Source organism: Hippoglossus hippoglossus, chromosome 18, assembly GCF_009819705.1.
Source record: "Hippoglossus hippoglossus isolate fHipHip1 chromosome 18, fHipHip1.pri, whole genome shotgun sequence".
NCBI lineage: Eukaryota > Metazoa > Chordata > Actinopteri > Pleuronectiformes > Pleuronectidae > Hippoglossus > Hippoglossus hippoglossus.
Window position 1 is genome coordinate 15,248,630 of NC_047168.1, and position 27,835 is coordinate 15,276,464.

The 27,835-nt window shown below is 45.6% G+C and overlaps 2 protein-coding genes across 8 annotated transcripts; both read left to right on the top strand.

Annotated features, from left to right (window-relative positions):
- Positions 1 to 381: 381 nt before the first annotated feature.
- On the top strand, positions 382 to 9,131 carry tox4b (TOX high mobility group box family member 4 b). Of its 2 annotated transcripts, none has more exons than XM_034615220.1 (9): positions 382 to 521; positions 3,127 to 3,195; positions 4,756 to 5,043; positions 5,134 to 5,394; positions 5,706 to 6,026; positions 6,239 to 6,319; positions 6,852 to 7,484; positions 7,796 to 7,950; positions 8,148 to 9,131. In XM_034615220.1, the coding sequence occupies exons 1-9, from the start codon at positions 516 to 518 to the stop codon at positions 8,203 to 8,205; spliced, it is 1,872 nt and encodes a 623-aa protein (XP_034471111.1). In that variant the 5' UTR covers positions 382 to 515; the 3' UTR covers positions 8,206 to 9,131. The 2 variants fall into 2 exon arrangements, with proteins under 2 accessions (XP_034471111.1, XP_034471110.1); XM_034615219.1 differs by lacking the exon at positions 382 to 521 and adding an exon at positions 1,683 to 2,386.
- Positions 9,132 to 10,346: 1,215 nt separating this feature from the next.
- Positions 10,347 to 26,375, top strand: supt16h (SPT16 homolog, facilitates chromatin remodeling subunit). Of its 6 annotated transcripts, XM_034615212.1 has the most exons (27): positions 10,347 to 10,788; positions 11,790 to 11,882; positions 12,120 to 12,290; positions 12,448 to 12,600; positions 12,722 to 12,868; positions 13,111 to 13,262; positions 13,474 to 13,646; positions 13,793 to 13,883; positions 13,966 to 14,039; positions 14,205 to 14,317; positions 14,474 to 14,539; positions 14,767 to 14,865; positions 14,966 to 14,977; positions 15,246 to 15,361; positions 15,531 to 15,684; positions 15,782 to 15,909; positions 16,135 to 16,397; positions 16,487 to 16,605; positions 17,249 to 17,487; positions 17,590 to 17,665; positions 17,816 to 17,985; positions 18,084 to 18,213; positions 18,353 to 18,479; positions 18,571 to 18,648; positions 18,977 to 19,276; positions 19,321 to 19,790; positions 26,174 to 26,375. In XM_034615212.1, exons 1-25 carry the CDS (start codon positions 10,723 to 10,725, stop codon positions 19,180 to 19,182), a joined length of 3,216 nt encoding a protein of 1,071 aa, XP_034471103.1. In that variant the 5' UTR covers positions 10,347 to 10,722; the 3' UTR covers positions 19,183 to 19,276; positions 19,321 to 19,790; positions 26,174 to 26,375. The 6 variants fall into 6 exon arrangements, with proteins under 6 accessions (XP_034471103.1, XP_034471102.1, XP_034471101.1 ...); XM_034615211.1 differs by lacking the exon at positions 26,174 to 26,375 and having other exon boundaries at positions 19,317 to 19,993; XM_034615210.1 differs by lacking the exon at positions 26,174 to 26,375 and having other exon boundaries at positions 19,321 to 19,993.
- The last annotated feature ends 1,460 nt before the right edge of the window (positions 26,376 to 27,835 follow it).

The following is a 27,835-nucleotide window of genomic DNA, read 5'->3' on the forward strand; positions in this document are numbered from 1 at the left end:
TGCTTCCTGAAACGGAAGAGCTGCAGCTGTAACGAATCCACCAAACTCTGTTCAGACTTCTTCAAACATCAAACTCACTTTAATGAGATTTCAAGACAGAAAACTTTGTGAATGTTTGACATTAGTCTTTTATAAATGACTTATTATTCACTTGTCATTGTTTTAGTTGTCATGTTCATTTACTTTTCAGCACTTTTGTACATATTAACTTTGCTAAAGTCATGAAATCTAACACTGTAAAATAAACTATAACTTTCAAGTTATTTGAAGTATTTTACATTTTAAATGCAATGCTTTTACTCTGGAGTTTCTTGCGCAGGGAAACCGGTTGTAGCAGCTGCTTTTTTTTATTTTGAAACCCCTTTATCCTGTGCGTGTTGACGTCACGTCCCCCCAGCCCCCCTGTACGTACAAAGGCGGAAGCCGGTGCCATGTTGAGGAAATCAGTTCTGGGCGAAGTTCACTAACAAAAAAAGGGGATAAAAATAAAACATAATCAGATTCCGGGGGTGAACATGGAGGTAAGAGTAGTTGACATTAGACACGTTGACGGAATAAAAGGTGACGTTCAGTTTGTGGTGACGTGTGTTCATCACAAACTCTCAGTCGTTGTGGTGACGAGCGGACTTTTCCTTCTTGACCCCTTTTTAATGTTCCTCCATTTAACGTCTCCCTGTAAACACCGAGGCTGCGGTGTCACTGTCATTTGAATCCGCAGGTTTTAAGACTCTGAAGCCGGAAACCGAAAGAAGTTGTAAAATACCTGCCGGAAAAATTCAATTCTCATTCGTTTCATCGATTCATTTTAATATTCGGATTTTATTTTTTATTTTTTTTAAATTAACATATCAGCTGCAATTGAGTCGCGGAAGTGTTTCAATAAAAGAAACTGTAGCAAAATTCACTTTTGTCCGGAAGCTCTTGACAAGCGACTTCCTGGCACAGCTTTCAAAATAAACATGAATTAAAAAACCTTTAAATTGAAAGGGTTATGTTCAATACAACAAGATTATTTATTATTATTTTATTGTTTTTAATAACAAATCCACAATCTTGACACTTTTTTGACGCAGGCACCTTAAATTGTGACTGACAGTGAATTCGATCCCTGGATTTTATTTGGTAAACAAATTTGCACAAGAAACACAACCAAAGCTAAATTATATTAAAGTTGGGAAGAACCGCGTAGAAACAGGGACGCGACGTATTCATTCTCTCTCCTTGTCGATGTTATGACTCTTTTCTGCTTATTCTGAGACTCTTTGGGCTGTTTTGTCTATTTTGTAGTCGTTGGACGGACTTTCCAACAAGAGATGTCCTCAGTCTTCTCAAATAGAGGCTGTGGCTTCCTCTGTCAGTTATACATCTCGGCCCCCGGGAGGTTCCACGGAGAGGGTAGTAGATATTTTTGCACCGTAGACTTTATATAAAGATGGACGATGCGTTGCTGCTTCCTTCCACTTTCCAGAAATGGATTTTGAATGAATTCCATGCGATAGCGAGCGGGGGATTGGAGCGGCGGGAGCCAGGTGCCGTCGGGACGCTGCAATCAGGACGTCTCACCGTGTTCTTAAAACATCAAATGACTAATATATGCCAACACACTGTGTTTGAAATGTATTTAACTTGTACTATTACTCTTTAGTTTGGTCCGTGTCCATACCAGTCACTCGGAAGAGGCAGGACTCATGACCTGTACTGCAGCCAGCCACCAGGGGGCGACAATGACGCTTTGGCTTCACTTTTCTGGAGCTGTCATGTCAGCCATCTTTTATAAACGGTCCAGTTAGAGCTAAAGTTAGCCAGCGGGTTTTATTTTGACACTCCCGTCGCCTAGCTTCCGGTGTGGTTTTCCGGTAACTTCACCGGCACCGTGTCTCCGGGATCCTCTGAGCTGTCTGACCCGGGCCAACACGAAGCTAAGTCGGGGTTCTGGCCTTGTCCTCCGCCGCTGTCGTTAACCGGAGCCCCGGTTCAGCACCGGTGCCTCGCTCGGTAAACCCCGGTCTCTCCGGGACGAGGACCGACAGACGAACCGGCCCCAGGCGGAGTGAGGAGCACCGCAGCCAGGCTAAAGCTAAACCGTGTCAGGAGCAGGTAACAGTCACGTTAGCTCGGGGGCTAACCGGGTTATCTCTGGCACGGTTCCTCGTCCCAACACCTGAAACATCGCGGCGTCTGGTTCGGTGTCCCCGTTAAATGAGGACAAAAAGATCCCGGTTCGTCTGCGTGACGTCCGCTTGACTCGGACACGGACACATGAGGCCCCGCTGAAAACATGGACCTGAATTTCTATTCGGACCTAACGGACGGTACCGGGCAGCACGACGGGGACCCGGAGTTCCTGGACCCGCAGTCCTTCAACGGCTTTGACTCTGACAACAAGGTGACTGTCACCTGATGGACGGAGCTAACGGCTGTCACCCACACATGTGACCTCACTTTGTCCGAGTCCAGCACCGGACCCTGAACGCATCACAGTGCGCAGACCTACCTGATTGGTTGCGTTGTTCGTACGCAAGTTTTTTACTGAGTCCGATACCTGGACTTTGGGTATTAGCCGATACCGAGTACTGAGTCCGATACCTGTGCTTTGGGTATTAGCCGATACCGAGTACTGAGTCCGATACCTGGACTTTGTGTACTAGCCGATACCGAGTACTGAGTCCGATACCTGTGCTTTGGGTATTAGCCGATACCGAGTACTGTGTCCGATACCTGTACTTTGTGTATTAGCCGATACCGAGTACTGAGTCCGATACCTGTACTTTGTGTACTAGCCGGTACTGAGTCTGATACCTGTACTTTGGGTATTGACCGATACAGAGTACTGGTTCCAACACCTGTCCTTTGCGTATATAAAGTAAACACGTGTTAACGTATTTTAACAGCAGAAGTCTTTCGTACAGTGCACGTCGTCGTTTTCGGGCCCGGTCACGCACACTTCTTCTTCTTCTTCGCAGTGGCTGTGCAGCACAACTGCTGTTTCAGAGCGGCAAAGAAAATTGCAGTTTTAGTGAAAGTGATATATACGTGAAAAACATGGTATCGGATTGGTAGATAAATTCTGTCTAAATACATAATAATAAACACCCTCGTTCTAATTAGTGCGTCTGAATGTTTCAGTTTCCCGGAGGCAGCGACAACTACCTGACGATCTCCGGGTCCGGTCATCCCTTCCTCTCCTCCGCAGAGGTGAGTCCTTGATTACGTGTCTTTCAATATCCCGGACAGGTTTTTGTTAATCACGATGTAGCCCCCACTTTGCATAATTACTAGAACCCGACCGATTTATTGGTCGGCCCACAACATCAGCCGATATGATAAAGTTTATTTTACAGAATAAACGATACAGAATTTTCTTTTTAATTTTATGTAGAAAAATTCTCAGATTAATTCAATGTCGATAATTTTTAAATGTTTTTTTCTTTTTATTTATAGTTAGTTATATTAAAGTTTGTGGTTAAACTGTGGTTTTAAAAAAATATATAAATATCGGCCGATATGTCAGAATCAGAAATGTTCTAATCCCCGATATCGGTCGGGCTCTAATAGTTACTGCACTGCAGCCACGTGACGTCATCTTTACCGTTTCTCCTCGTTGACGACGTGTCCGTCATTGAAGGCATCTCGTGATGTGAGCGTCAGCTGTGATATCAGTTGTGTTGTCACCAGCCACATAAAAGACGTTTGTACTCACTGACATACTCACGTCTTTTAGTGTGCCACTAAACCCATTGACCTCTTCAACCTCGCTGGACCTGCTGGTGGAGTATGAACTGTTTTAAACACTTGTTTTTCCTCACACTCGTCTTTTTAAAGTATAGTCGTTAAACGCTTCAATTTACATGTCTTGTTCTTTAAAGTTCATTTAACGTTATTTTTTTCCCGATATTCGATATTTACCCGTCAACTTCCAGGATGTTTCCCACAGTGTTACTTCTAATGAAGTGTCTGCTCGTTAGATCTGAATGGGAAACGAACTTCCTGCTGTGAATATTCATGTGATTGATGTTTACGATACATGTCGGTGGAAACTCTTTTGTTTTGTGTTTTCAAATTGATGATGATGGGAACAAGGGAAACTTCACACTCCCAGTTCCACTTAAAACCAGAAGTCTGTGTAGTTCCCACTGGTTTTGGACATAATGACAAAACTGTGATAAAATGTGTCAGTGGTATTAGAACTAACTTTTGGAAAAATGTCTTTGACGACGACTTTGACTTTTTGATTTGGTCCATGTCCCGTCTGAGTGTTTATTTTATATTGTAAAACCAGCCAGCAGGGGGCGATCAAGATGATTCAGCTTCACTTCATGTCGTCCGTCTGTAAAAACAGTCTTCGGGTTTATTATAAATCTTTTAAGTAATTTTTTTATCACTACACCGGACAGAAGCATTACATTTTGCAGGAATGACCATATCAACGATATCCTACCTGCTCCGTTCCCTTAAGTGATGACCACCATTCACTACCAGTCTGAAACGGGTCTAAATCTGCTGTGCTGGGTTTGTGTACATATTTGTAAGTAATATCGCAGCCACCAGTACAATATTCCTGCGTCGTTCAGCCTCCAGCACATTGTGCAGCCGTGAGTAACACGGGTGTAGGAGGGGGGGGGGGGGACTGGGGCCTGGTTCAGCTCCGTCTTTCTTTACTTGATCCTGCTTCACTGAAATTGACATTCGATTAAATGTTGATTCCTGCAGTGAAACCAAAGTGATAATCCACCGCTCTCCCCCCCCCCCCCCCAGACCTTCCACACTCCCAGCCTCGGCGATGAGGAGTTCGAGATCCCCCCCATCTCTTTGGACCCGGACTCGGCCCTCACCGTGTCCGATGTGGTGTCCCAGTTTGGGGAGCTGTCGGACACCGGGCCCTCTGACAGTGGGGTGGCCCCCGGGAACGCCGTGGTGGAAGGGGATGACCCCTCGTTCGCCTCCACCTTTGTGAACGCCCCCTCGCAGGGGCTGGAGCACCTGAGTCTGGGCGTCATGAGTCAGTCGGGAGGAGGTGCTCTGTTGGGGTCCTCGTTGGGAATGGTGAGCAGCGCGGGAAGTTCCAACGTTCTCTCTTAAACATTAAATGAAATCCACTCACGCGTTCTGCTCCTGTCTTCTTCACTTGTGCAGGATCTCGGCCATCCCATCAGCTCTCAGTTCAGCAGCTCGTCTCCAGTGACCATCGACGTCCCACTGGGGGACATGAGCCAGGGCTTGCTGGGCTCCAACCAGCTGACCACCATAGACCAGTCAGAGCTCAGCGCTCAGCTGGGGCTCGGGTTGGGAGGCGGCAACATACTACAACGCTCCCATTCGCCTGAACACCCGCTGTCGGCCACGGCGTCGCCCACCAGCTCACTCCAGGATGACGACATGGACGATTTTAGACGAGTGAGTCTTTAAGCCCCTTTTCACGATCAGCTCTTCACAAACGCTGTTATGTGTTAGTTCAGTTAGTTTTTGACTCGTATTCTGCTCATATTTAACTCATCACTGCTCTTTCCAGGAAGACGCAAATCTGAACCAACTGTCCTCCTTCAATGTTAAACTCACGAATGTGTGTTTCATCAGTTTTCAGCTTTTGCTCGGTTTGTGGTCCCCTCCAACCTCCGCAGGAGAAACCAAGCTAAGCTGCTTCTGCTCAGTTCACTGGTTCATCCACAACAATTAATGCAGTTTCCATCTCTTCCCCTCTCATTCAGAGCGTCCTGGTTGAATCTCCGGTCTCCCTGGCCGTCTCCCCCGGGGTCATCTCCCTCGACCCCTCCATGTCCGATTCGCCTTTCTCCACCCTGACCGCCAGCATGTCTCCAGCCTTCGTTCAGAAAACAGGAAGAGCAGGAGGGAAGACGCCGAAGCCTCAGAAAGACCCCAACGAGCCTCAGAAACCGGTTTCGGCCTACGCGTTGTTCTTCAGGGACACGCAGGCGGCGATTAAAGGACAAAATCCCAACGCTACATTTGGAGAAGTCTCTAAGATCGTGGCGTCCATGTGGGACAGCCTGGGGGAGGAGCAGAAACAGGTAAGACGGAAACGGAGAAAGTCCTGTTTGGGTCGACTTCCAGATACAGTGTTTTTATTGAGGTGTTGTAATAAGACAAAATAAGATATTCTCAGCTCAATATGTCTTTAAAACTACTCAGTAGCAGATATGAGCTCATCAACATGTGGTGAGATTTAAACACAACACAAATGTTGGAGCATAATTCTCCCATCATGATTTATTTACTTCAGGTTTACAAGAGGAAAAACGAAGCGGCAAAGAGGGATTACTTGAAAGCGCTGGCGGAGTACAAAGCCGGCCACAGTTCTCAGGTGAGTGTTTCCTCAATCTGAATATTCCCACTTTTCATACGAAACCCTCTAATGACTTTAAATCTAATGACAATTACATCTTTTTGTCATAAAGGTTTGATAGCGGCATTTGTCAGGAATCATTGCTAATATCAATGATGTTTAGGATTAGAAATTGGGGAGAGCAGCGATTGGGGAGTGAACAGAAATCCTCAATAGCTCATGAGGGTGATCTGACAGTGTCCTTCTAACGGCGTCCTACTGTGTCAGAAGGACTTTTGTCTCCTGCACCAGTGGGACAGTAGAAAAGATGGTGACACAATGAGTTAATGTGTCTCGTTGTTAAAATCGTTCAGTGTGTGTGTTCTCTTGATTAAAAGATTATAAATCGGTTACATCTGACGATATATATCTCTGGTCTCCCATGATTTTTGTAAATACTTGATTAAAGTTGCTCAAACATTCCAGTGTTTAGATTCTACGACTTTAATTCTGAAGTTATATGTAGTCATTCACATGTTTTTCCTGTGTGTCTTCATCCTCCTCTCCGAAGGCTCCCATTGAAGTCATGGACACTGCCCCCTCGCCTCCACCTCCGGCCCCAGCTCCATCAGTCACAGCCGCACCTGCCCCCACCCTCGCCCCTCGCCCCACCAGGTCCCAGCATTACAACCCAGAGGAGAACACCATCACCAACATCTGCACCTCCAACATCATCCTGGACCTGCCCCAGGTCACCACGCGCTCCCGCACCGGCGCCAACAAACCCCAACCTCTACCTGCTGCCCCGAACCCCCCCACCGTCACAAAGATCATCATCAAACAGACGCAGTTGCCCTCTGGCGCCGTATCGGTCACGGCGACGGCCGCCTCGTCGCCACGCCAGCCGCCTCCTCTGCAGCAGATGCAGAGCACGCCGCCTCCGCCTCGGCTGCAGCAGATGGTGCACGCCCAGGCTCCTCCACCTCTGCAGGCCAAGCCACGAGGCGGGGGCGCAGCTGCTGCCACCGCTCCTCCACCGCTACAGATTAAGGTCGTCCCATCGTTGCGACAGTCGGATTCAATCACGCCGATAATTATGGCGGCGGGGGGGGAAACGCCTACGTCCCCGACACTGATGATGGAGCTGGGACAGTCGGCTGCAGTGGTGACAGGAAGAGAGGAAGTGGCAGATGTAGAAGAAGGGGTAAGATCAGCACACGGACCAGAATAATAACCACATGAGAATAATACGTAGAGTTATTGATCTTATCTGGTGATAGTTACAGATGAAGAAGAAAACAGGCTCGTAAATTAAAGTTTGATCAGCTGATGAACAAACCCTAGACTTTATATAAAGATGTCAACATGACAGCTCCCAAACAGTGAAGCCCAAACATCTGGATCTCCCCCTAGTGGCCGGCTGTATCAGCCTCTAACGTCCAGTAAATGCTTTGAAGCGCGGCGCTGGAGACGTGTCATTCATGTAAATGTGTGTATTTCTCTTGCTTCTTTCAGATGGAGGTGGAGGTGAACGTTGCCCCCGGCCCAAGCCTGACTCCCGCCTCCAGTCCCAACACCTGCATGCGTGCCGGCTGCACCAACCCCGCTGTGGAGAGCACGGACTGGGACAAGGATTACTGTAGCAACGAGTGTGTCGCCACACACTGCAGGTACCTGAACTTATTCATCCCTGCCGCAGAGCTGCTCCCTTTTCGAGCGGCTTTCAGACGTGAACTCTCACATACGGCCGCTCTGGACATGTTATCAATGTCTGTGTCAATTTGTGCAGTAAGAACAGAATGAATATCACGGCAGCAAAGGTCGAGAGTGAAAACTAACAACTTCCTTTGTGTTTCCTCGTCCGCAGAGACGTGTTCATGGCCTGGTGTGCGATCCGAGGGCGGAACTTCACCACCGTCACATAGGGGGAGGACCAGCTGACGTCGGAGTGATACACAGAGAAAAAGACAAAGCTGATACATGAAATGCAAATGAACAGAGGAATAACTGAATGAATGGATAATAGCCAGATCGGGCTCAGGTACCTGCGGTAGTGTTTTTTTTTTTTTTTTCATCATGTCCCGTCAGATGGGAGAACAGTCGAACGGACAGTGTTTTTCAAAGTGTTATGATATACTTTCCTGTGGCGCTCTCATCCTGCACAAACAACTCCAGCAGAATTTTTTTTTTTTTACCAATACATCAGTGGGACTGACGGCTCATAATGAGATGAATGGATAATTTAATAATCTGGACGGAAACAGAAAGAGAAACTAGAGACTCTGCTCTGCTGCTCCGCACTATTGATCATGTGTTGTGAATTTAAAATATGGACTTGAGGAAAGAAAAATCTAACATTTTATATGTACTTATTGTGTTTTTAATTATTTTGAAAAGGAAAAAAGTGCAGGAAGGAAATTGTGATCCTGCAAATGTGTTTCAGTTTATTATATTGATTTAAAAAAATTCTTTACTGTCACACTGGGGACATTTTTTTTTATTCAGTTATTTATGGGGGTTTCTGCGTTGACGGGCCGGAGAATTTTACTCAATAGAGATTTGAACAACCAACAAGTGGGCAAAGCACAAACCGTCTTAAAGCTAATCTGGAGTCGGACAAGGGGGTAAAAAAAATATTCGTTAGAAGTAATTTTGAGCCAAATACTGTGTCACCTTTAAAAAGCCACGATGGTGGAAACTGGAAACTTAAAAAAAACAGGTGCTAAGATTCAGGGACAGAAATCACACCAAGGTTCTCTGTGCTCCTCCGCTGCTGAAATACCCGGTGACGTAACAGGGTTTTTACTCATGTGGTGCTTCTTTTGTTTTATGAGGAACATTCGTGGTGGAATTTAAAAAAAAAAACAATATTGGAGTGAAACGAACACACACCAGCTCTGACAACACTACTTACTGTGAGAGGAAAGGGAATACGATTAGAAACTCTGTGAACAGGACGGGGGTTCGTTTCAGGAATTTCTTTCAGGTCTGTTGAATAATCAAAGATGAGGAGTTTCTTGAAAAGAACAAACTGTTCCCGGTCAGATGAAATGATGCAGTGAAGAGTCTGGTTTATTGTAGATATCCGGGGAATGTTATCAATGGTGAAATAAAATATTTTATGTTTTAATATATATTTGAACACCTGGAGCAGGATCTTTCAAATCTCAGATGGTCTCCACTTGGTTTCTTTTCATAACTGTGTGACATGTCCGTCACTGTTGATTCTGATGAACACAAGCTATTTTGAAATAAGGAGAAAAATCTGTTTCACACAAGTGTTTTTATTTATTCTGTTTGTCAGTTTAGTTCGGTGAAACATTTTCTTTTTTCCCAATTCTTCCCGACAACTCATCCTGCAGCACTTTATAAACTTTATTCAACACTGAACCGTTAACAAACACACTTAGCATTTCATTTAAATGTCTCTTGACAAATAACGAGATGAAACGATCAGATGAACTGAAGTGAGCAGGTGGGAAATTCACCTGTTACACAACGATAGAAAAGACAAGAATATAAATAGGCAGCAAAGTAAAGTGCAGTAACACAGGATGTAAGTATTACTCTACTGAAATATATGTATACATAAATCTGCTTCTATAGACATACAGGCAGGTATTAGTAATTAAATACTATGTGTTATATACGTATATGTAGAGTATAAATATAAAAATATAACAGAGTAAAAACTTTGTTCACTCTGGGGGTCACGTGTCCCTCAGGCGATCCCGCCACTAGCTCGTATCGCGAGACTGACGTCACCAGGAGCTTTTGATGACGGTGGCGGGAAAACCCACCGTGGCGGGAAAGAAAAGCAGCGTGGGCCACACAAAGGCAGGGGGCGCTGTTGCGTCGCCGTCACATTGAAATGCGCCACAATTAAAAAATAAAAGGACAAAGTGAAAAGAAGTAAAGAAGAGATTGAGTGACGTGTAAACATCCGCTGCTCGTGATGATCTGTGGTTAGAGGAATAATAATAATAATGAGTTTAATACGGTTTATTACAGTATGTGTTGTATGAGGAGTGCAGGGGGAGGGAGGAGAGGGCGGCACAGAGGGGGGGGGGGGGGAGAGTTAATGAGAGTGTGTGTGTGGAGGAGAGAAAGAGAGAGAGAGACAGAGAGAGAGAGAGAGGGAGAGAGGAAGAGGGGCTCATACTATTTCGCATTTTAATATTTCTGCGTGTTTTAAGCGGCTGTGGTTCGAATCCGCGCCGGAGGCCTCAGCACTGAGCACCCCCCCCCCGCACCCCCCCCGCCCCGGGCCCGAGGCGGCGTCTCAGCAGGCGTGGAGAGAAAGTGCGTTGTTGTGGGTTGACACGGATCACCATCCTCATCACCACCACCCTCCTCCTCCTCCTCCTCTTCATCATCCTCCTCCTCCTCCGGCCTGCTGAGAAGCGAAGCCGGGAGCTGGAGTTCGCAGCAGAGCACTCGCCATGGCGGTAAACCTGGACAAGGACGCGTACTACCGCCGCATCAAGAGGTTGTACAGCAACTGGAAGGTGAGGCATGGCGGCGGGGCTCCGGCTGGACGTGGCGTCTGCCTTTAACCTGAACCTGGATGATGGGGGGGGGGGAACCGGTGGTGGAGATGCTAACCCCCGCGTTTTTCTCAGCCGAGCGAGTCGCCTCTGTTGTCGGCGGGGGGAGAGCGGCGAGGTCTCCCCCCGCCCGCGTCCGGCGCCGACACCCGGGGCTTCTGTGTCCGCGTCGGGCCTCGCTCCTCTCGGTCCCCTCGGTTGTCCCCGTGTAGCCCGGGTTGTTCACTCCACGTCCCCCCCCCGGTCCACCCGGGACACGTTTCCCCGCCTGTCCGGTCCCACAATAACGGGCTAGCTGCCTCCGTGCTAGCCCGCCAGGCTTCCCATTCACCGCGTTAGCCTGCTAGCTCGCCAGTTCACCGCCGGGCTAGCCCGCGAGCCGAGCGGCCGGACGCGTGGCGAGCCCGCGCCGGTTACTGTGACGGATAAACCGCGTTAAAAGTGACGGGAACCACTTGACCCGCAACCTCCAGGGACCCGCGGCCGGACGCGACGCGGTGTTTCAATGCTAACTGTCAGTTTGTCGCCACATGCTAATGTTAGCAGGCTAATTAGCATCAGGATAAAGTGACATGTGCAGCTTCTGGAATTCACTTTATTCAAAGTTTTCCGGCGTGTCACGTCTCAGCTCGTCAAACCCCGCAGCTGCTTCTGTTCACACGCACACGAGTTAGTTTTCTGAAGTTAGAACAATTTTATTTTGCAGCTAAATCCTGCAGAAAGTTGTATCTTGTGTGGATGTAATAGTATAATACGCGTTGTTATTGTCCTTTAAAAGACATTGAATGAGCTGTGTGGGTCGGTTCTGTGCTGATGAACCTCTGCCACTGACTCCACACACTTCTAAATGTCCCTGATGTCCCAAGTACTTCATCTGCAGACATTTCCTGAAACTGTGGACACGATGGACGTCCCCTCAGTCTTATCGAGTCTCATGTGCTTTTCTGTTTGTGATCCTGCAGAAAGGAGATGACGAGTTTGGCAAAGTCGATGCCATCGTGGTTTCAGTCGGGGTGGACGAGGAGATCGTGTACGCCAAGTCCACAGCCATACAGGTAAGGACGCCTCGTGATGAAAGCCAGAGGATGCTGAGGACGCCACAGTCAATGAACCCACAATTTCCTGTAGTCACTTCATGATGTAACTACAGTATGAAGCTTTGACGACATGTTTTGGGCCGGTTTCTGGATTTTGTGTCTCGCTAGCGCTTGTGTTCAGATATCGGCTCTGGGTGAGTTGCTCGGGGGTTTCTCCTTCAGTTCATGGATCCATTCTCTCTTCGTTCTCCTCAGACTTGGCTGTTTGGCTACGAGCTGACGGACACCATTATGGTGTTCTGCGACACCAAGATCATCTTCCTCGCCAGCAAGAAGAAAGTGGACTTCCTCAAACAGGTGGCGATAACTAAAGGCAACGAGAACGCCAACGGGGTCCCGCCCATCACCCTGCTCACCAGAGAAAAGGTCAAACTAAAAGCACACTCCTGAGGAGAGTTACCCACATGTGATTTTAAGATGGGAGCCTGTGGGGTTCCCCGACAATTGTTTGAGAAACAAGATTTGAATCTTCCTCTGTTGTGTTTTCAAAAAACTGACTCTTCATTTTGTTGATGCGTTTCAGAATGAAAGCAACAAGGGCAACTTTGACAAGATGATCGAGGCGATCCGAGGCAGCAAAGAGGGAAAGAAGGTGGGAATCTTCAGCAAGGACAAGTTTCCCGGAGAGTACATGAAGAGCTGGAACGACACGATCACCGCCGAGGGACTGGAGAAGGTGAGACGTGGTCGATGGCGTGAAGCTGCACATTTTCAGTCCTGTGATCAGAAGTGAATAGTAGGAGTCTGTGTTTTCTAGTCATTATCAACAACCCTCTCAAACTGTGTCCTGTGTGCAGGTGGACATCAGCGCTGTGGTCGCATACACGACAGCGGTGAAGGAGGACGGGGAGCTCAACCTGATGAAGAAGGCAGCGGCCATCACCAGCGAGGTTTACTCCAAGTTCTTCAAAGAGCGCGTCATGGAGATCGTGGATGCCGATGAGGTGAGGAGCAGGAACAGCAGATGCTCACTGGACCAGCGCTGGCAGTTCTGTGCTGGAACACTGATCTTTGGCACGTTGTTAGCTGTGAAGTGTTTGTGTGCTTATTGTTCTTCGCACAACGTGTCTCTCTTCACCATTATACACATTCTGTTCTTATCTCTTGTCCAAGATGTCCATATCGGATAAAAACCTGAGGTCTGTGCTGAATTAGTCCTGTTTTTATTCCCTCCCTCGTCCAACAGAAAGTGCGTCACAGCAAACTGGCCGAGTCGGTAGAGAAGGCCATCGAGGAGAAGAAGTACCTGGGGGGTGCTGATCCTTCCACAGTGGAGATGTGTTACCCCCCCATCATCCAGAGCGGCGGAAACTACAGCCTCAAGTTCAGCGTCGTCAGGTAAGTGACGCCGTCTCAGCAGAGTTGGGTTTCCACTCAACATCTGTGCAGGAAAAGTGATGAAACTAACACAAATATTTGACATTTTTGCTTTAAAAAAGTTGCGTAGTAGCGACTCAACAGTTTATTGAGAGCAAATGTTTTGAAAGAAGATTATGAATTACTCTGCTCTGTCGTTTTTTTAATTGGCTCCGTTCTGTCTCTGCACCAGCGACAAGAATCACATTCACTTCGGTGCCATCACGTGCGCCATGGGAATCCGCTACAAGTCGTACTGCTCCAACCTGGTGCGGACCCTCATGGTGGACCCTCCTCAGGAGATGCAGGACAACTACAACTTCCTGCTGCAGGTGGAGGAGGAGCTGCTCAAAGAGCTCAAGCACGGTGGGTCTCGGGGGCTTTGTTGAAGGAGGTGTCAGTGACCATCTCTGGAGGGGGTTTCCATCTTTCATGCACCTGTACATCCATGTGGTAAAGAGCGATCTGATGGCAGCCTGAGCACATTGAGCTTTATTCTGTCTCCTCCACAGGTGTGAAAATCTGCGACGCCTACAACGCCGTTCTGGAGTACGTGAAGAAGGAGAAGTCGGAGCTTGTATCCAAGTTGACGAAAAACCTCGGGTACGTGTCCACGAATTCCATCTTTCTTCTCCACGTACTCACCCGCTGTTCCACTCATAACAGGGTTTTTGTTTCTTCGTAGATTTGCGATGGGAATCGAGTTCAGAGAAGGCTCTTTGGTGTTGAACGCTAAAAACCAGTACAAACTGAAAAAAGGTTCGTTTTTTGTACTCGACTCTTTTCAAGTTTTCTCATCACCTGAAGATATTACTGTTTTTATTCTGCTTTGATATTCTGCTCTTATGCTGTAATCAGGCTTTGGTTCAGTGATTTCCATTTATTTCAACTCAAACCTAAATGGAGAACGTGTGTGTCTTGCAGGCATGGTGTTGAGTATTAGTTTGGGATTTGCTGACCTTGTGAATAAAGAGGGTAAAAAGGATGAGCAGAAGAAATATGCCTTATTTGTTGGTGACTCAGTACAGATCAATGAGGTGAGTGATTTACAAAGTGCTCCGAGGTGTTTCTGTGTGTGTGTGGAGGAATGTCACAATCCGACTGCTTGCTATAATGAACACGTTTAAAGAAAAAATTGTAATCCACAAGCCGCGCTCTCCAACGTCTGACATGTGGAAATGTTTGTGTAACAGGAAGAGGCCGCCACGATACTCACACCCGTCAAGAAGAAGATCAAAAACGTGGGGATCTTTTTGAAGGTGGGTGTCTGACCTCAAGCTTTCGGTCGTCTCACTGGGAGAAGCGATGTCGAGTCTCTCTCGGTTCTCTCGTTCAGTGCCAGAATCAAACACTGGACGCTGCGACACAGAAGCCGTATCGGATCTGGGCCACTGTGTTAATTGATGAGCCCTGTCCACTGCCAGCCAGCCAGAGGAAAACACCCAACCACTAATATGACGTTATGTACTTTGGCGTCTCTTCTCAGAATGACGACGAGGAGGACGAGGAAGAAGATGGCGACGATGCCGAGGAGCTGCTGGGGAAGGGAGCCCGGAGCGCGGCGCTGCTCGCGGACAGGACCAGAGTGAGTGTGTTGTTTACCGTGTGACAGGTGATCAGTGTTTATTTGTCACCTTGACTCTGCGTTGATAACTAAGAGTGTGAATGTTTCTGTGCTCTACCAGCTACTTGGGAAGGTAAGTATCCATTGTTTCTTCTCAAATCTCATCAGCTGAGCTCGTTCAGTTGGAACAAAAATCCACTTGCAGATGAGAAAACGTTTCTCATTTTCATTTCAGCGAGTTTATCATTATTTATTTTTTTCTGTGTGTTTTGGTTTTTCTGACCATCCGAAGCTGTGACACACGTCTGTACTCTGCATGTGTGTTGTGGTTTTTCATTCCTTTTTGATTTTCCTGGTGTTGGAGGCGTTGTCACTCAGTTGTGTCTGTTGTCAAAACTCAGAACGAGATGACGGCGGAGGAGAAGAGGCGGACCCACCAGAAGGAGTTGGCCAATCATTTGAACGAAGAAGCCAAGCGTCGCCTGACGGAGCAGAAGGGAGAGCAGCAGATTCAGAAGTGAGTGGTGGAAGCCTGAAGGGGGCGCTAGAAGATGATGTTTGGCTAAATCCACACGTGGGCCCCAGCTATCGATTATTTTAGTTATCGATTATTGAATCGACCCTTCTCCTCCGGTTAGACACTGACAGACTGAATTAACTCTTCTTTATCTTTATTTTTTTCCCAGGGCCAGAAAATCGAACGTGTCCTATAAGAACGTGTCTCAGATGCCCAGAGAAAGAGACATCAGAGAAATGAAGATCTTCATCGACAAGAAGTACGAGACGGTCGTCATGCCCGTCTTTGGCATCGCCACGCCGTTCCACATCGCCACCATCAAGGTGCACTGAGGAAATCTCCAACCGTCTACCGGCGTATGATCTGGGTTTTTTATTTTCCTTATTGATCATGTGGTCTTTGTTTTTCTCTCGTGTTCAGAACATCAGTATGTCGGTAGAAGGAGACTACACCTACCTGAGGATCAACTTCTACGTCCCCGGCAGCTCTCTGGGTCGACAAGAGGGAAATATCTTCCCCAACCCTGACGCCACATTTGTCAAAGAAATGTGAGTCTTAACTATTTACTAAGTTATCGTTAAAATATTCCCTGTATTTCATGTCCAGGATACTGAAACTCTAATTTGACGTTTTAGGCGTTGTGAGTTTAGTGTCTTAATTTAGGTGTTTTTGTTTGTACACCTGTTGATTGTGATGCAGCGTATTTTTAATTTAACTTACGTCACACTAAAATGTGTTGCTCTAACTAATCACTCCCTTCCCTCTCCCCTCAGCACGTACCGAGCGTCCAACCTGAAGGCCCCCGGCGACACGTCGGTGCCCTCCACCAACCTGCAGAACGCTTTCCGCATCATCAAGGAGGTGCAGAAACGCTACAAGACGCGAGAGGCAGAGGAGAAGGAGAAGGAGGGCATCGTCAAGCAAGACACGCTGGTCATCAACCTCAACCGCAGCAACCCCAAGCTCAAAGACCTCTACATCCGACCCAACATCGCACAGAAGAGGATGCAGGGCTCGCTCGAGGCTCACACTAATGGTGAGGAGGCACAATTTACATCTCCTGGTAAATTTAAGAACTGTGAACCGAGCAGCCGTAGAGTAAACTCCTGTGATTTCCTCGTGCAGGTTTCCGTTTCACGTCGGTCCGCGGCGACAAGGTGGACATCCTCTACAACAACATGAAACACGCCATCTTCCAGCCGTGCGATGGGGAGATGATCATTGTGCTGCACTTCCACCTGAGGGTGCGTTTGTTGGTTCAACCTTCACTGAGGTGGCGTAATGCAGGTTTCCTTCTTTCTGAGGAAGGAGCTCGTTTTACTTTCTGGTTAGCTTATCTTAGCTCAAGCTTTGAGCTTAACTAAACCAATCTAATTTCTGAGCTTTAGATTAGCTGATAAGTGAAGTTTTACTTTTACCACAGCCGGTTTAGCCGTTTCCAGTCTTGCATTGTAGTAAAACCACGTTTCCCCCAGAAATCACCACAGTTTGTCCGTATGTCTAAGTTTTTTAAAGGAGAAAAATGGCTCCGAAGGTATTAAAACACATTTAATTTATGAGTCTATCTGTTATCTCCAATATTCAGCAGCAAACTTTTAAAACATTAAGAATCCTGAACAGAGTTTGGTGGATTTGTTACAGCAGCAGCTCTTCAGGGTCAGGAAGCAGAGGATCATGGGTAATATGCAGCGTTCAGTTGTGTTTCAGTTCAGTCAGAGCTCAACTCATTGATTTACATGAAAACCATTTCATCACTCTGACACGCAGCCCAACAGAGTTAATCAACATGTGGCTGCAGGGGGCGCTGTTGCTCAGCAAATGTTACGTAGTGTTGCTTTTACAGGGGTTTTTCAATGTCTAATTTTCTCCATCACACTCTTCCTCCAGAACGCCATCATGTTTGGCAAGAGACGCCACACAGACGTCCAGTTCTACACAGAAGTCGGCGAGATCACCACCGACTTGGGCAAACACCAACACATGCACGACCGAGATGACCTGTACGCCGAGCAGATGGAGCGCGAGATGAGGCACAAGCTCAAGTCGGCCTTCAAGAACTTCATCGAGAAGGTGGAGACGCTGACGAAAGAGCAGCTGGAGTTCGAGGTGCCGTTCAGAGACCTGGGGTGAGTGGACGCTGTAACAGTCCGTACAACAGCATGGAGAAAACGTGAAGCGCCATAAGCGGGTGGACTCATTGTTTTTCCGCTGTGCCTCTTTGTTTCCAGGTTCCAGGGCGCCCCCTACAGGAGCACCTGCCTGCTACAGCCCACTTCCAGCTCCCTTGTCAATGTTACTGAATGGGTGAGTGAGAACCTTCAAGAACAATATTCTGTTCTGAAAGTTTAGAAAAAAGTTTAGAAAAATCTTAATTAAAGCTGCACAAAAAATGTTGGTTTCATAATTTGTCGTGGTTGAATTGCGTCTTTGATGTTTTTAACTTTTTCCGTTAAGCCGCCGTTTGCCGTGACCCTGGACGAAGTGGAGCTGGTCCACTTTGAGCGTGTGCAGTTCCACCTGAAGAACTTCGACGTGGTCATCGTCTACAAGGACTACAACAAGAAGGTCACCATGATCAACGCCGTGCCCGTCAACTCCCTGGACCCCATCAAGGAGTGGCTCAAGTACGACACCTGACACGACAATGCTCTTATCTTTGAAGGTCTGAGTGACACCTGCCGCTCTGGTTTATGTCGGTTAATGTTTTCTGTCTCTTACTCAGCTCGTGTGACATCAAGTACACGGAGGGAGTCCAGTCGCTGAACTGGACCAAGATCATGAAGACCATCGTGGACGACCCCGAGGGTTTCTTCGAGCAGGGGGGCTGGTCATTCTTAGACCCAGAGGGCGAAGTAAGTTCAGCTCAGTGGAGGAAAAAATTCAGGTTTCATCTGTGGCGGAAACAAATCTCTTCCCAGTTTTTCTCCTGATGTTCTTTAACTCTTCACCGTCTGATTTTATCCACTTCACTGTGTCTCGTCTTTGTCTCAGGGAAGTGGTGGAGAGGAAGATTCAGAATCTGAGATGGAGGATGAAACGTTCAACCCGTCTGCAGATGAAGAAGAGGCAGAGGAGGAGGACAGTGATGAGGATTACAGCTCGGAGACGGAGGACTCGGGTCGGTTTAGTAAACGTTTTCTAAACGTGAAATCTGTAAATCAAGTTGGATCCAATGTCTCTGATACGAGTTGTTAATGTCTTGTGTTTAGCGGAGTACAGTGAATCGCTGGGCAGCGAGGAAGAGAGCGGTAAAGACTGGGACGAGCTGGAGGAAGAGGCCAGGAAAGGTTTGTACCTGCAGCTTACTCCTCATCAGTCTGTTCGGTCTGAAAAGTAGAATTGACAACATCAAGTTTAACCTGTGAGAGAGAATTGGGATAAAATCGAACCACATACAATATATTTACATATTTGACACCGCATCAAGATCCATGAATTAATCTGAGAAGTTAAGGAAACTGTTGAAAGAAAGTGAGAACAAGTTCCTGGATCCGCCCTCTGACGCAGACCTGAACTCTAACGGGTTCTTCTCTGACCTCACATCCTTCCATCCAGTTAATTATCAACATGCTTCGTAACAACACGTATTGTTAAAATACATCTTGTCACCCTCAGCTGACAAAGAGAGCACCTACGAGGACGAGGACACGTCCAACAGGAAGAGAAAGATCCGGCCGTCAGCTCGGCCGTCAGCTCGGCCGTCCTCCCGCCCGTCCTCCCGGCCATCATCCCGCCCGTCATCCCGCCCGTCATCCCGGCCTTCATCCCGCCCGTCATCCCGCCCGTCAGCCTCACCCAGCAAGAAGAAGCGACGGACCTAAATGTCACACACACACACACACACACTGCCAAAACCTAGCTGACCCTTGACCCTCCCTCCTACCCCAACTGGCTCTTGTCGCCCGAACACTTCTTTCTCACACACACACACACACACACACACACACACACACACACACACACACACACACACACACACGATGTGTATAAAGACGTAGACAGCCCTTATTTTCGTGTTGGTCAGTGAAGTGTCAACGTTGAGGCGGTAAAGAAGGAACCAGCCGGACGGTCGCACACTTCACTCATCAGCTCTTCTCCCTCTTCACTCCTTCCTCCTCCTCTTTTGTTTCCACTTCCCTTCTCCATCCATCCATCTATCAGGGTTTCATGTTTGTGTGCAAGTGTGTGTGTGCGCGTGTTTAAATGGGTTTTTAATTGCAAGCATTGTTTATTTTTTTGTTTAAAAAAAAATAAGTTTCTTAACTAATGAATAAAAAGAGATGAGACCTGACCGATCCTCTGCCAAGTGTTTTATATAAAAACTGAGATCCCCTCTCCTCCTCCTCCTCGTCTTCACTTCACCTTCCAGCCATGTTTTCTTCTGTGTTCGTTCAATTGTGGTAATTAAATGGAACATTTTTCAGTTTGGGTTTTTTTTGACGGGGGGGGCAGACACACATTTTCTGATAATTCTTATTTGAACGGGTTTGTAAACGTTTGCAGACGGAAACACAAACTGTCTCCTTCGCTCTTCTCCTCTGTCCCTTTTTCTTTTTGTTCATTCTGAGTAGATGTACTGTTAATTCTGAAAAACCTGTTTTTGTTTTTGTAATAAAATGAAATGGAATTGTAGTTTTCAATGGTCTGGTTCCTCTTTCAGTGCCGCGGCATGTTTATCTGTTTCCTCTCCTCTTGACAAGGCGAAAAATCCGGAGAATTGACTAATAACCAGAGCCAAACTTTCAACTTAAAAATCTGTACATACAACGGTACCTTCTGAAGTAAGATTTGAAATGCTTAGAAGTTTGCCTAAGATTCAATCCTAAAAGAGGTTAAAGATTTATAAACTCAGTGTATATGATTTCTATGCAGCCACATTTGAGAAACAGAAATTGACACTTCTCAATTCAATTTTATTTGTATAGCATCCAAATCATAATATACATTATCTCAAGGTTCTTTACATAGAAGGTCAAGACCTTAAAGATTATAGAGAAACCAACAGTTCCCACAATGAGCAGCGACTGGACGGAAAAAACTCATTTACGGGAAGAAACCTCTAGAACCAGAGTCAGTGTGGTCCGACTGGTTGGTGAGCAGAGAAATGAGAGAGACAAAGAGAGAGAAAGCGAAAGAGACAGACGGACAAAGAGAGAGAGAGCTCTGGATCATCCAGTTCTTGATGTTCTTGACACTTTCCTGACAATCGAAACTAGTGACGTCAGTTCAGAAAGATCCATCATGAAAAGTTGTCCAAACGTAGATGTGGTAATCCAGGTGGTTCAGTAGTTTCTGTGCTCGACAATGTATCTGTCTCACTCATGGGGAGGAGGTGGTGGATAATTCAAGTACATAATCAAGTACATACACGTTACAAAGAAGGTAGAGTTCTTTCTGTGGGTGACGCTGCAGGAAAGGTTGGGTGATTTGTTGTGTTTTTTTCCGCAGGTGGAGACGAGACTACGTGGCGTGACCGATTTTAATGTCAGCTGGCGAAGTGACAAAAGTGGACTCGTCTTCCAACGTCAAACGTCTCTGGAGGTCACTGATAAGACGGGGGGGGGGGAGACAAAAAATGTCGGTTGTGAAATTAAAACTGTTTCATAATCATTTAACATTTACAAAGTTTCTTATACCACAAAAATACTGTAAACAGTTTTAAACAGCTCCTTATATTCGATGTACACATGCACCGTGTCCTGTTGTGTCACTGATGATGAATGTATCCTCTTGAAACTTTAAAATATTCTAATCTGCTTTAGATGATATGTTCATATCTACATTATGTCCTTTGGATGATAGACGAGGACTTTATAGGCTACACGCAACTTTCAATGTTTGCTATATAATGCGTATTTATTTAGTAAAAAGAAATGCTGTTTTGGGTTTAGATCATTTCACAATAAACTGAACAGTTTCAGAATGATGCTGTGTTTGACCGTTTACAGGAATTGAACTACAGTTTCATTTCCAGGTAAATGTACCTTGTAGATAAGGTGGCATCTGGTCAGTCAAGCTTTTGAAACGAGTTCTAGTGACGCAGTCGACAACTCATCTGCTGTGGTTAATATGCTGGATCACAAAGGAGCATGAAACTATGAACAGAATGCAGGGGGAGTGGCTCCACAATGTTTATAAGTTCCATCCCCGTGGATCTGCAGTCAAACACAGCAGCTGGATCTCAACCAGGTAAAAAGATTTGCATTAACGTTTGTTGATTCTTTTTCATTGATTTTTCTGATGTAGAAAATTTGTTGGTATCTTACTGGAGCTTTTCCAACATGTTCTTTTTTTTTTTTTTATAAATTAAACAGTTTATATATTTTTATATTTATATTTATATTTTTGTATCTTTGGGGGTGTAATATTTAATTCTATATATTCAGCCAAATATATTTGGGCATAAATTAAACTATATCATCAGCATAAATTGTTGATGCATGTCAGTGAGCTACATTTTTAAATGACACAGAATCCCTCATCATACAGGGTTTATAAGTTTATAAGTTGCTGATTATAAGTCGCTGATCTTTCTTTTAATAGATCGGCTGTAAAACATCAAGAACAACAACTGGGTTTCCAGGCTGTTGACAACATCTCTTGCTGGTGAGTCACTGCAAGTCTCTAATTAGAAAAGTTAATTAACTGGAACAAGCTGTTAATTCTGCCCTTACACACGAGCTAAAGTAACAGCTAAATGCTAACATGCTACTTTTAGGAATTATAATGTTCCCCATGTTCATTGTCTTGGTTTAGCATGTTAGCATTCTCCAATTAGCACAAAACACAAAGTACCGCTGAGCATGAGGGGAATGTTGTGATTAAGATTAAAAATTAAAACTTGTCTTACTCTCGTAAGTCCATTTCACCCATTAAAGTTTATATATTATATAATGATTACAATGTGCTATATAAATTATTGTGTGTTTTAAAATGAGATGAATACAAACTGTGTTCTCTCCTCCTCAGGTATTTAAATGCTGCTGCACTGACCCGTTAAACCAGAACCAGAGGAATTACAAAAGATTCTTGGCTCACTCCAACCACAACAATATTTGTGTAACACAATATTTCGCTTCACAATAAGATAAAGCACCATAATGGAGCGTGGTTCACCAGACACTGAATCCTCTGGTGTTGATAGTGAGATGTCAGGGGAGGAATTGGTTGAGCGCTGGGTTTTGTATATGAATCAAAACCCCAAATCCACCAACACGCAACTGTTCTGTATGTTGGCACTGCTGAAGGCGTATGCTCCTGAGTCCTACCTCCTGATGTCTGAGTGTCAAAAGATTCTTGGCCCACCTGATCCCATCCATGGAGGCCCCCCCTTTGAGGACAGAATGGAGCCTTTTACCATCTTCATCAGGAAATCCAGTCCAAACCCTGGACACGAACATGTATGTATGATTGACCAGGTATCTGCACAAAGTGCTGTGAAGGTAATGGCTGACTCTGGGATTCCCAGGAGTGCTACAGTGAGCAAAATGATGAACTCACTTTGTGGAGCTCAGGTCCAACCACATGTTCTCCAGTTCATCAAAGATCTGCTGACAAAGAGAGAAATGGTAGAGAATGGCCAAGGGAAGTTCTCAAGGTTGGTTGAAGATATACTGGAGCATGAGAGTTTTAACGAAGCTCTTTTTGTCTTGGAGAGAGCGTCAACAATATTCAAAGAGAAGGCCGCTTTCCCCCAAGTTGTTTCTCGTCTGTATTACATTGCTAAAGAACCATCTGACTATGTAAAAGCTGAAGAATGGGCAATGGAAGCCATTAATCGAGCTCCAGACATCTCTTACATAGCTGACACTCTTGGGCAGGTTTATAAGAACCGTTTGTTGAGGATGGGTAAGGGACCAGAAGAAATCATGAGCATGGCAGACGAGGCCTTCAGAGCATTTAAAGAGGTGGAGAGGAAAGCAGACAATGAAGAGCCCCTAGAGATGGACACAGAAGGTACTGCAAGCTTTGCAGCTACTTTCAACGATCGGGGCCTTTTCGGCTTCCTTCAAGTGGCAAAGATCGCCCTTGAAAAACTCAGAGATCAGCAACACAAGGCTTCTTTAATCCAAAACAAGAAAAAAGAAGTTAAAGCCAAGTTTGAATTCTTTGAGTGGTACCTGACCTACTCGAAGCCTGACGAGACAACTTTAGAGCCACCTTACTTCTGGAAGGATGTGGCACTCTGTTACAAACATTACACAACAAGAACAGCAGCTGAATCCACCAGCTTCCCAGGTCTTCTTGACTGTTTGAATCATGGCCTTTTCAGGTCAAGGGGGAAAAGGGCCAGATTTCAGGAGGTGGAGAAATCAGGGTTTGATTTAGAGGAAATCCAACGTGAGTTGAAAAACGACTATGAGGAAAATGTTGATGATGTCAAAGTAGCAGAGAGGTACATCCTCTCCAACATCATCTTGAGCAACAGGATGCCGGATTCTCCTCAGCTCACCTCGGTGGAAGAACTCCAAACAATCATTCGGAGATTCTTGGACACAGAAAGGAGGGATAGAAGTCCAGAGTTCTACCTCTTGGTGCTGCTGTTGTTGTTCCCTGAGGAGCAGCCTCCGGTGGTGCAAGACGAGGATGATGAAGAAGCGGAACAGCCGCCCACAGATGGGCAGCCTGGACAGCTGCCTCTTGACCATGGTTCTGACTCAGACCTACAACAGTATGTCACCTTTATGAAAGAAGCCTATGAAAGGTCCAGTTATGCCAAGTACCTTCGATCCCGTTACCTTTTGCCTCTGTTTTTTCTGGGAAAGGGCTCTGGACTGAGCAAATGGATTCACAAATCACAGCTGGATGCAATTGTGGAACAAACGGTGGACGCTGAGCTGGCGGGTGAACACGATCCAACTAGTTTGGAGAAAACACGTCGGATTGAAAACATGTGGAGGAACGGTGACGTGTGGCAAGTGCCGGAAATCCAAAACATCCTTCTCCCGGTCAGGGTTGAGGACAATAAAGTGGTTGTTTGTGCCGGAGGGTGGAAAGTAAAGGTTTCAACAGAGGTTGAACCTGAAGATCCAACGTTGAGCGCCAGGCTCATCTATGGCTTCAACATTAAGGGTCCTGTCCTCTTCGAAGTGAGCGTCCCTCGTGTGAACAATGACTGACCAGGAACACTTTGGGATCAAGACCCAGCACAAACACTGGCTTGAGCCGACAGCAGATGATTCAGTTGGGACCACAGTGATGGAATGACCAACAGATCACCATCGGTATCTTGAAAGCCATGATTCTCGTGACGTTAAAAGTAATTTGCTTTGGGTGTGAAACATTTTTGGATTCATGAAAACTAAGTGTAAGGTTTCTTTTTTTTTTTTTTTCACTCATTACTCTGAATTATCAGTTTTTTTTGAAGGTGCATGGGTCAAATGTGATTGACATTAATCACATTTGTTGTAATGTGTGGATATTCTTAAGAAAATATGTCTCAATCTTATGTGATAAAGAAATTAAAGACATTTCTCTCAAACACAGCCTACTTGCATATATACATATTGGGGTTGTAAAACTGATTTTGTGGTTGTGTTTAGTATTTACAATAATTTAGTGTTTTCAACATAAGATTATCATCACATGAATTTTAGACAATACCTGCCTGAGTGAGTCCAGCATAGAACTCTTTTTCGTGCAAGCCACCCTGTCCTTACAACAATACAACACTTCTCTCAGTTTGAAATATTGAGCAGCAACATTAACTGCTGCTTTCATAATTAACATACAGTTTAACCAATACCTATTTTAAACAATTTTAATGAAAGATACAATATGTTCCAACTTACTAAGATAAATGTAATGAAACACAACACAATACATTTAGACAAACAGAAGACACATAGCTTACACCATTGGGACCCCTTCTTCAACAACTGAAAACAGACGACCTGTACGCCGAGCAGATGGAGCGCGAGATGAGGCACAAGCTCAAGTCGGCCTTCAAGAACTTCATCGAGAAGGTGGAGACGCTGACGAAAGAGCAGCTGGAGTTCGAGGTGCCGTTCAGAGACCTGGGGTGAGTGGACGCTGTAACAGTCCGTACAACAGCATGGAGAAAACGTGAAGCGCCATAAGCGGGTGGACTCATTGTTTTTCCGCTGTGCCTCTTTGTTTCCAGGTTCCAGGGCGCCCCCTACAGGAGCACCTGCCTGCTACAGCCCACTTCCAGCTCCCTTGTCAATGTTACTGAATGGGTGAGTGAGAACCTTCAAGAACAATATTCTGTTCTGAAAGTTGAGAAAAAAGTTTAGAAAAATTTTAATCTTAATTAAAGCTGCACAAAAAATGTTGGTTTCATAATTTGTCGTGGTTGAATTGCGTCTTTGATGTTTTTAACTTTTTCCGTTAAGCCGCCGTTTGCCGTGACCCTGGACGAAGTGGAGCTGGTCCACTTTGAGCGTGTGCAGTTCCACCTGAAGAACTTCGACGTGGTCATCGTCTACAAGGACTACAACAAGAAGGTCACCATGATCAACGCCGTGCCCGTCAACTCCCTGGACCCCATCAAGGAGTGGCTCAAGTACGACACCTGACACGACAATGCTCTAACGGGTTCTTCTCTGACCTCACATCCTTCCATCCAGTTAATTATCAACATGCTTCGTAACAACACTTATTGTTAAAATACATCTTGTCACCCTCAGCTGACAAAGAGAGCACCTACGAGGACGAGGACACGTCCAACAGGAAGAGAAAGATCCGGCCGTCAGCTCGGCCATCAGCTCGGCCGTCCTCCCGCCCGTCCTCCCGGCCATCATCCCGCCCGTCCTCCCGTCATCCCGCCCGTCAGCCTCACCCAGCAAGAAGTTTTTTTTGACGGGGGGGGCAGACACACATTTTCTGATAATTCTTATTTGAACGGGTTTGTAAACGTTTGCAGACGGAAACACAAACTGTCTCCTTCGCTCTTCTCCTCTGTCCCTTTTTCTTTTTGTTCATTCTGAGTAGATGTACTGTTAATTCTGAAAAACCTGTTTTTGTTTTTGTAATAAAATGAAATGGAATTGTAGTTTTCAATGGTCTGGTTCCTCTTTCAGTGCCGCAGCATGTTTATCTGTTTCCTCTCCTCTTGACAAGGCGTCAGGAAAACCGTTTTCACACATGACACCCGGGAAAAATCCGGAGAATTGACTAATAACCAGAGTCAAACCTTCAACTTAAAAATCTGTACATACAACGGTACCTTCTGAAGTAAGATTTGAAATGCCTAGAAGTTTGCCTAAGATTCAATCCTAAAAGAGGTTAAAGATTTATAAACTCAGTGTATATGATTTCTATGCAGCCACATTTGAGAAACAGAAATTGACACTTCTCAATTTTATTTGTATAGCGTCCAAATCATAATATACATTATCTCAAGGTTCTTTACCTAGAAGGTCAAGACGTTTCAAAATCATTTAACATTTACAAAGTTTCTTATACCACAAAAATACTGTAAACAGTTTTAAACAGCTCCTTATATTCGATGTACACATGCACCGTGTCCTGTTGTGTCACTGATGATGAATGTATCCTCTTGAAACTTTAAAATATTCTAATCTGCTTTAGATAATATGTTCATATCTATATGATGTCCTTTGGATGATAGACGACGACTTTATAGGCTACACGCAACTTTCAATGTTTGCTATATAATGCGTATTTATTTCGTAAAAAGAAATGCTGTTTTGGGTTTAGATCATTTCACAATAAACTGAACAGTTTCAGAATGATGCTGTGTTCGACCGTTTACAGCAGAGGTAGCCAACACGGTGCCCGTGGGCACCTGGTCGCCCGCAGGGACCCCGCGAGTCGCCCACAAGGCATGCTCTAAATTAAAAAAAGAAAAAGAAAAAAAAAAGGAAAAATGAAGAAAAAAAAGAAAAACTGAAATTTGAAATAAAAAAAAAAGTCAAACCGCCATCTCACTCTATGCTGAGACAAGCTAGCGGGAGCAGCAACGATGGCGAGCTAGATGTGGTTTTTACCCCCAAACTAAAGAAAACATGGCAGAAAAGCGAAATAAAACATACTATTTTCATAATGATTGGGAGGAAGAGTTCTTTTTTACGACAGTGAAAGAAAAATGTGTGTGTCTCATTTGCGGGGCAACTGTTGCGACGGCAAAGCGGCACAATGTGGAGCAGTGGTCGCCAACCCGTCGATCTGCCAGTCTTCACTGTCGATCCCCGAACTCTCTGGACTCACTGGCTGTCGTCGCACCGCAGATCAGCTGTGTGTCGGTTGTCTGTTGTTCACACGCACTGTGTGTCCGCTACTGGCGTCTGAGCTGCTGGTTTATCTCCTGCATTTCCTTCAGGAACAAGTTGGTTCATGTCCTAAACTAAATGTCCGGTCTGAAGACGAGCATCGTCCGGTCTGTGGATAACAATCAAAGTCCCGTTGGAACAAATCAGTGGATTCAGAAGGTGAAACGCTGGAGTGCTTTTACTTTGAAACGGGTTCGGAAAGTGTTGTAAATACATTTGT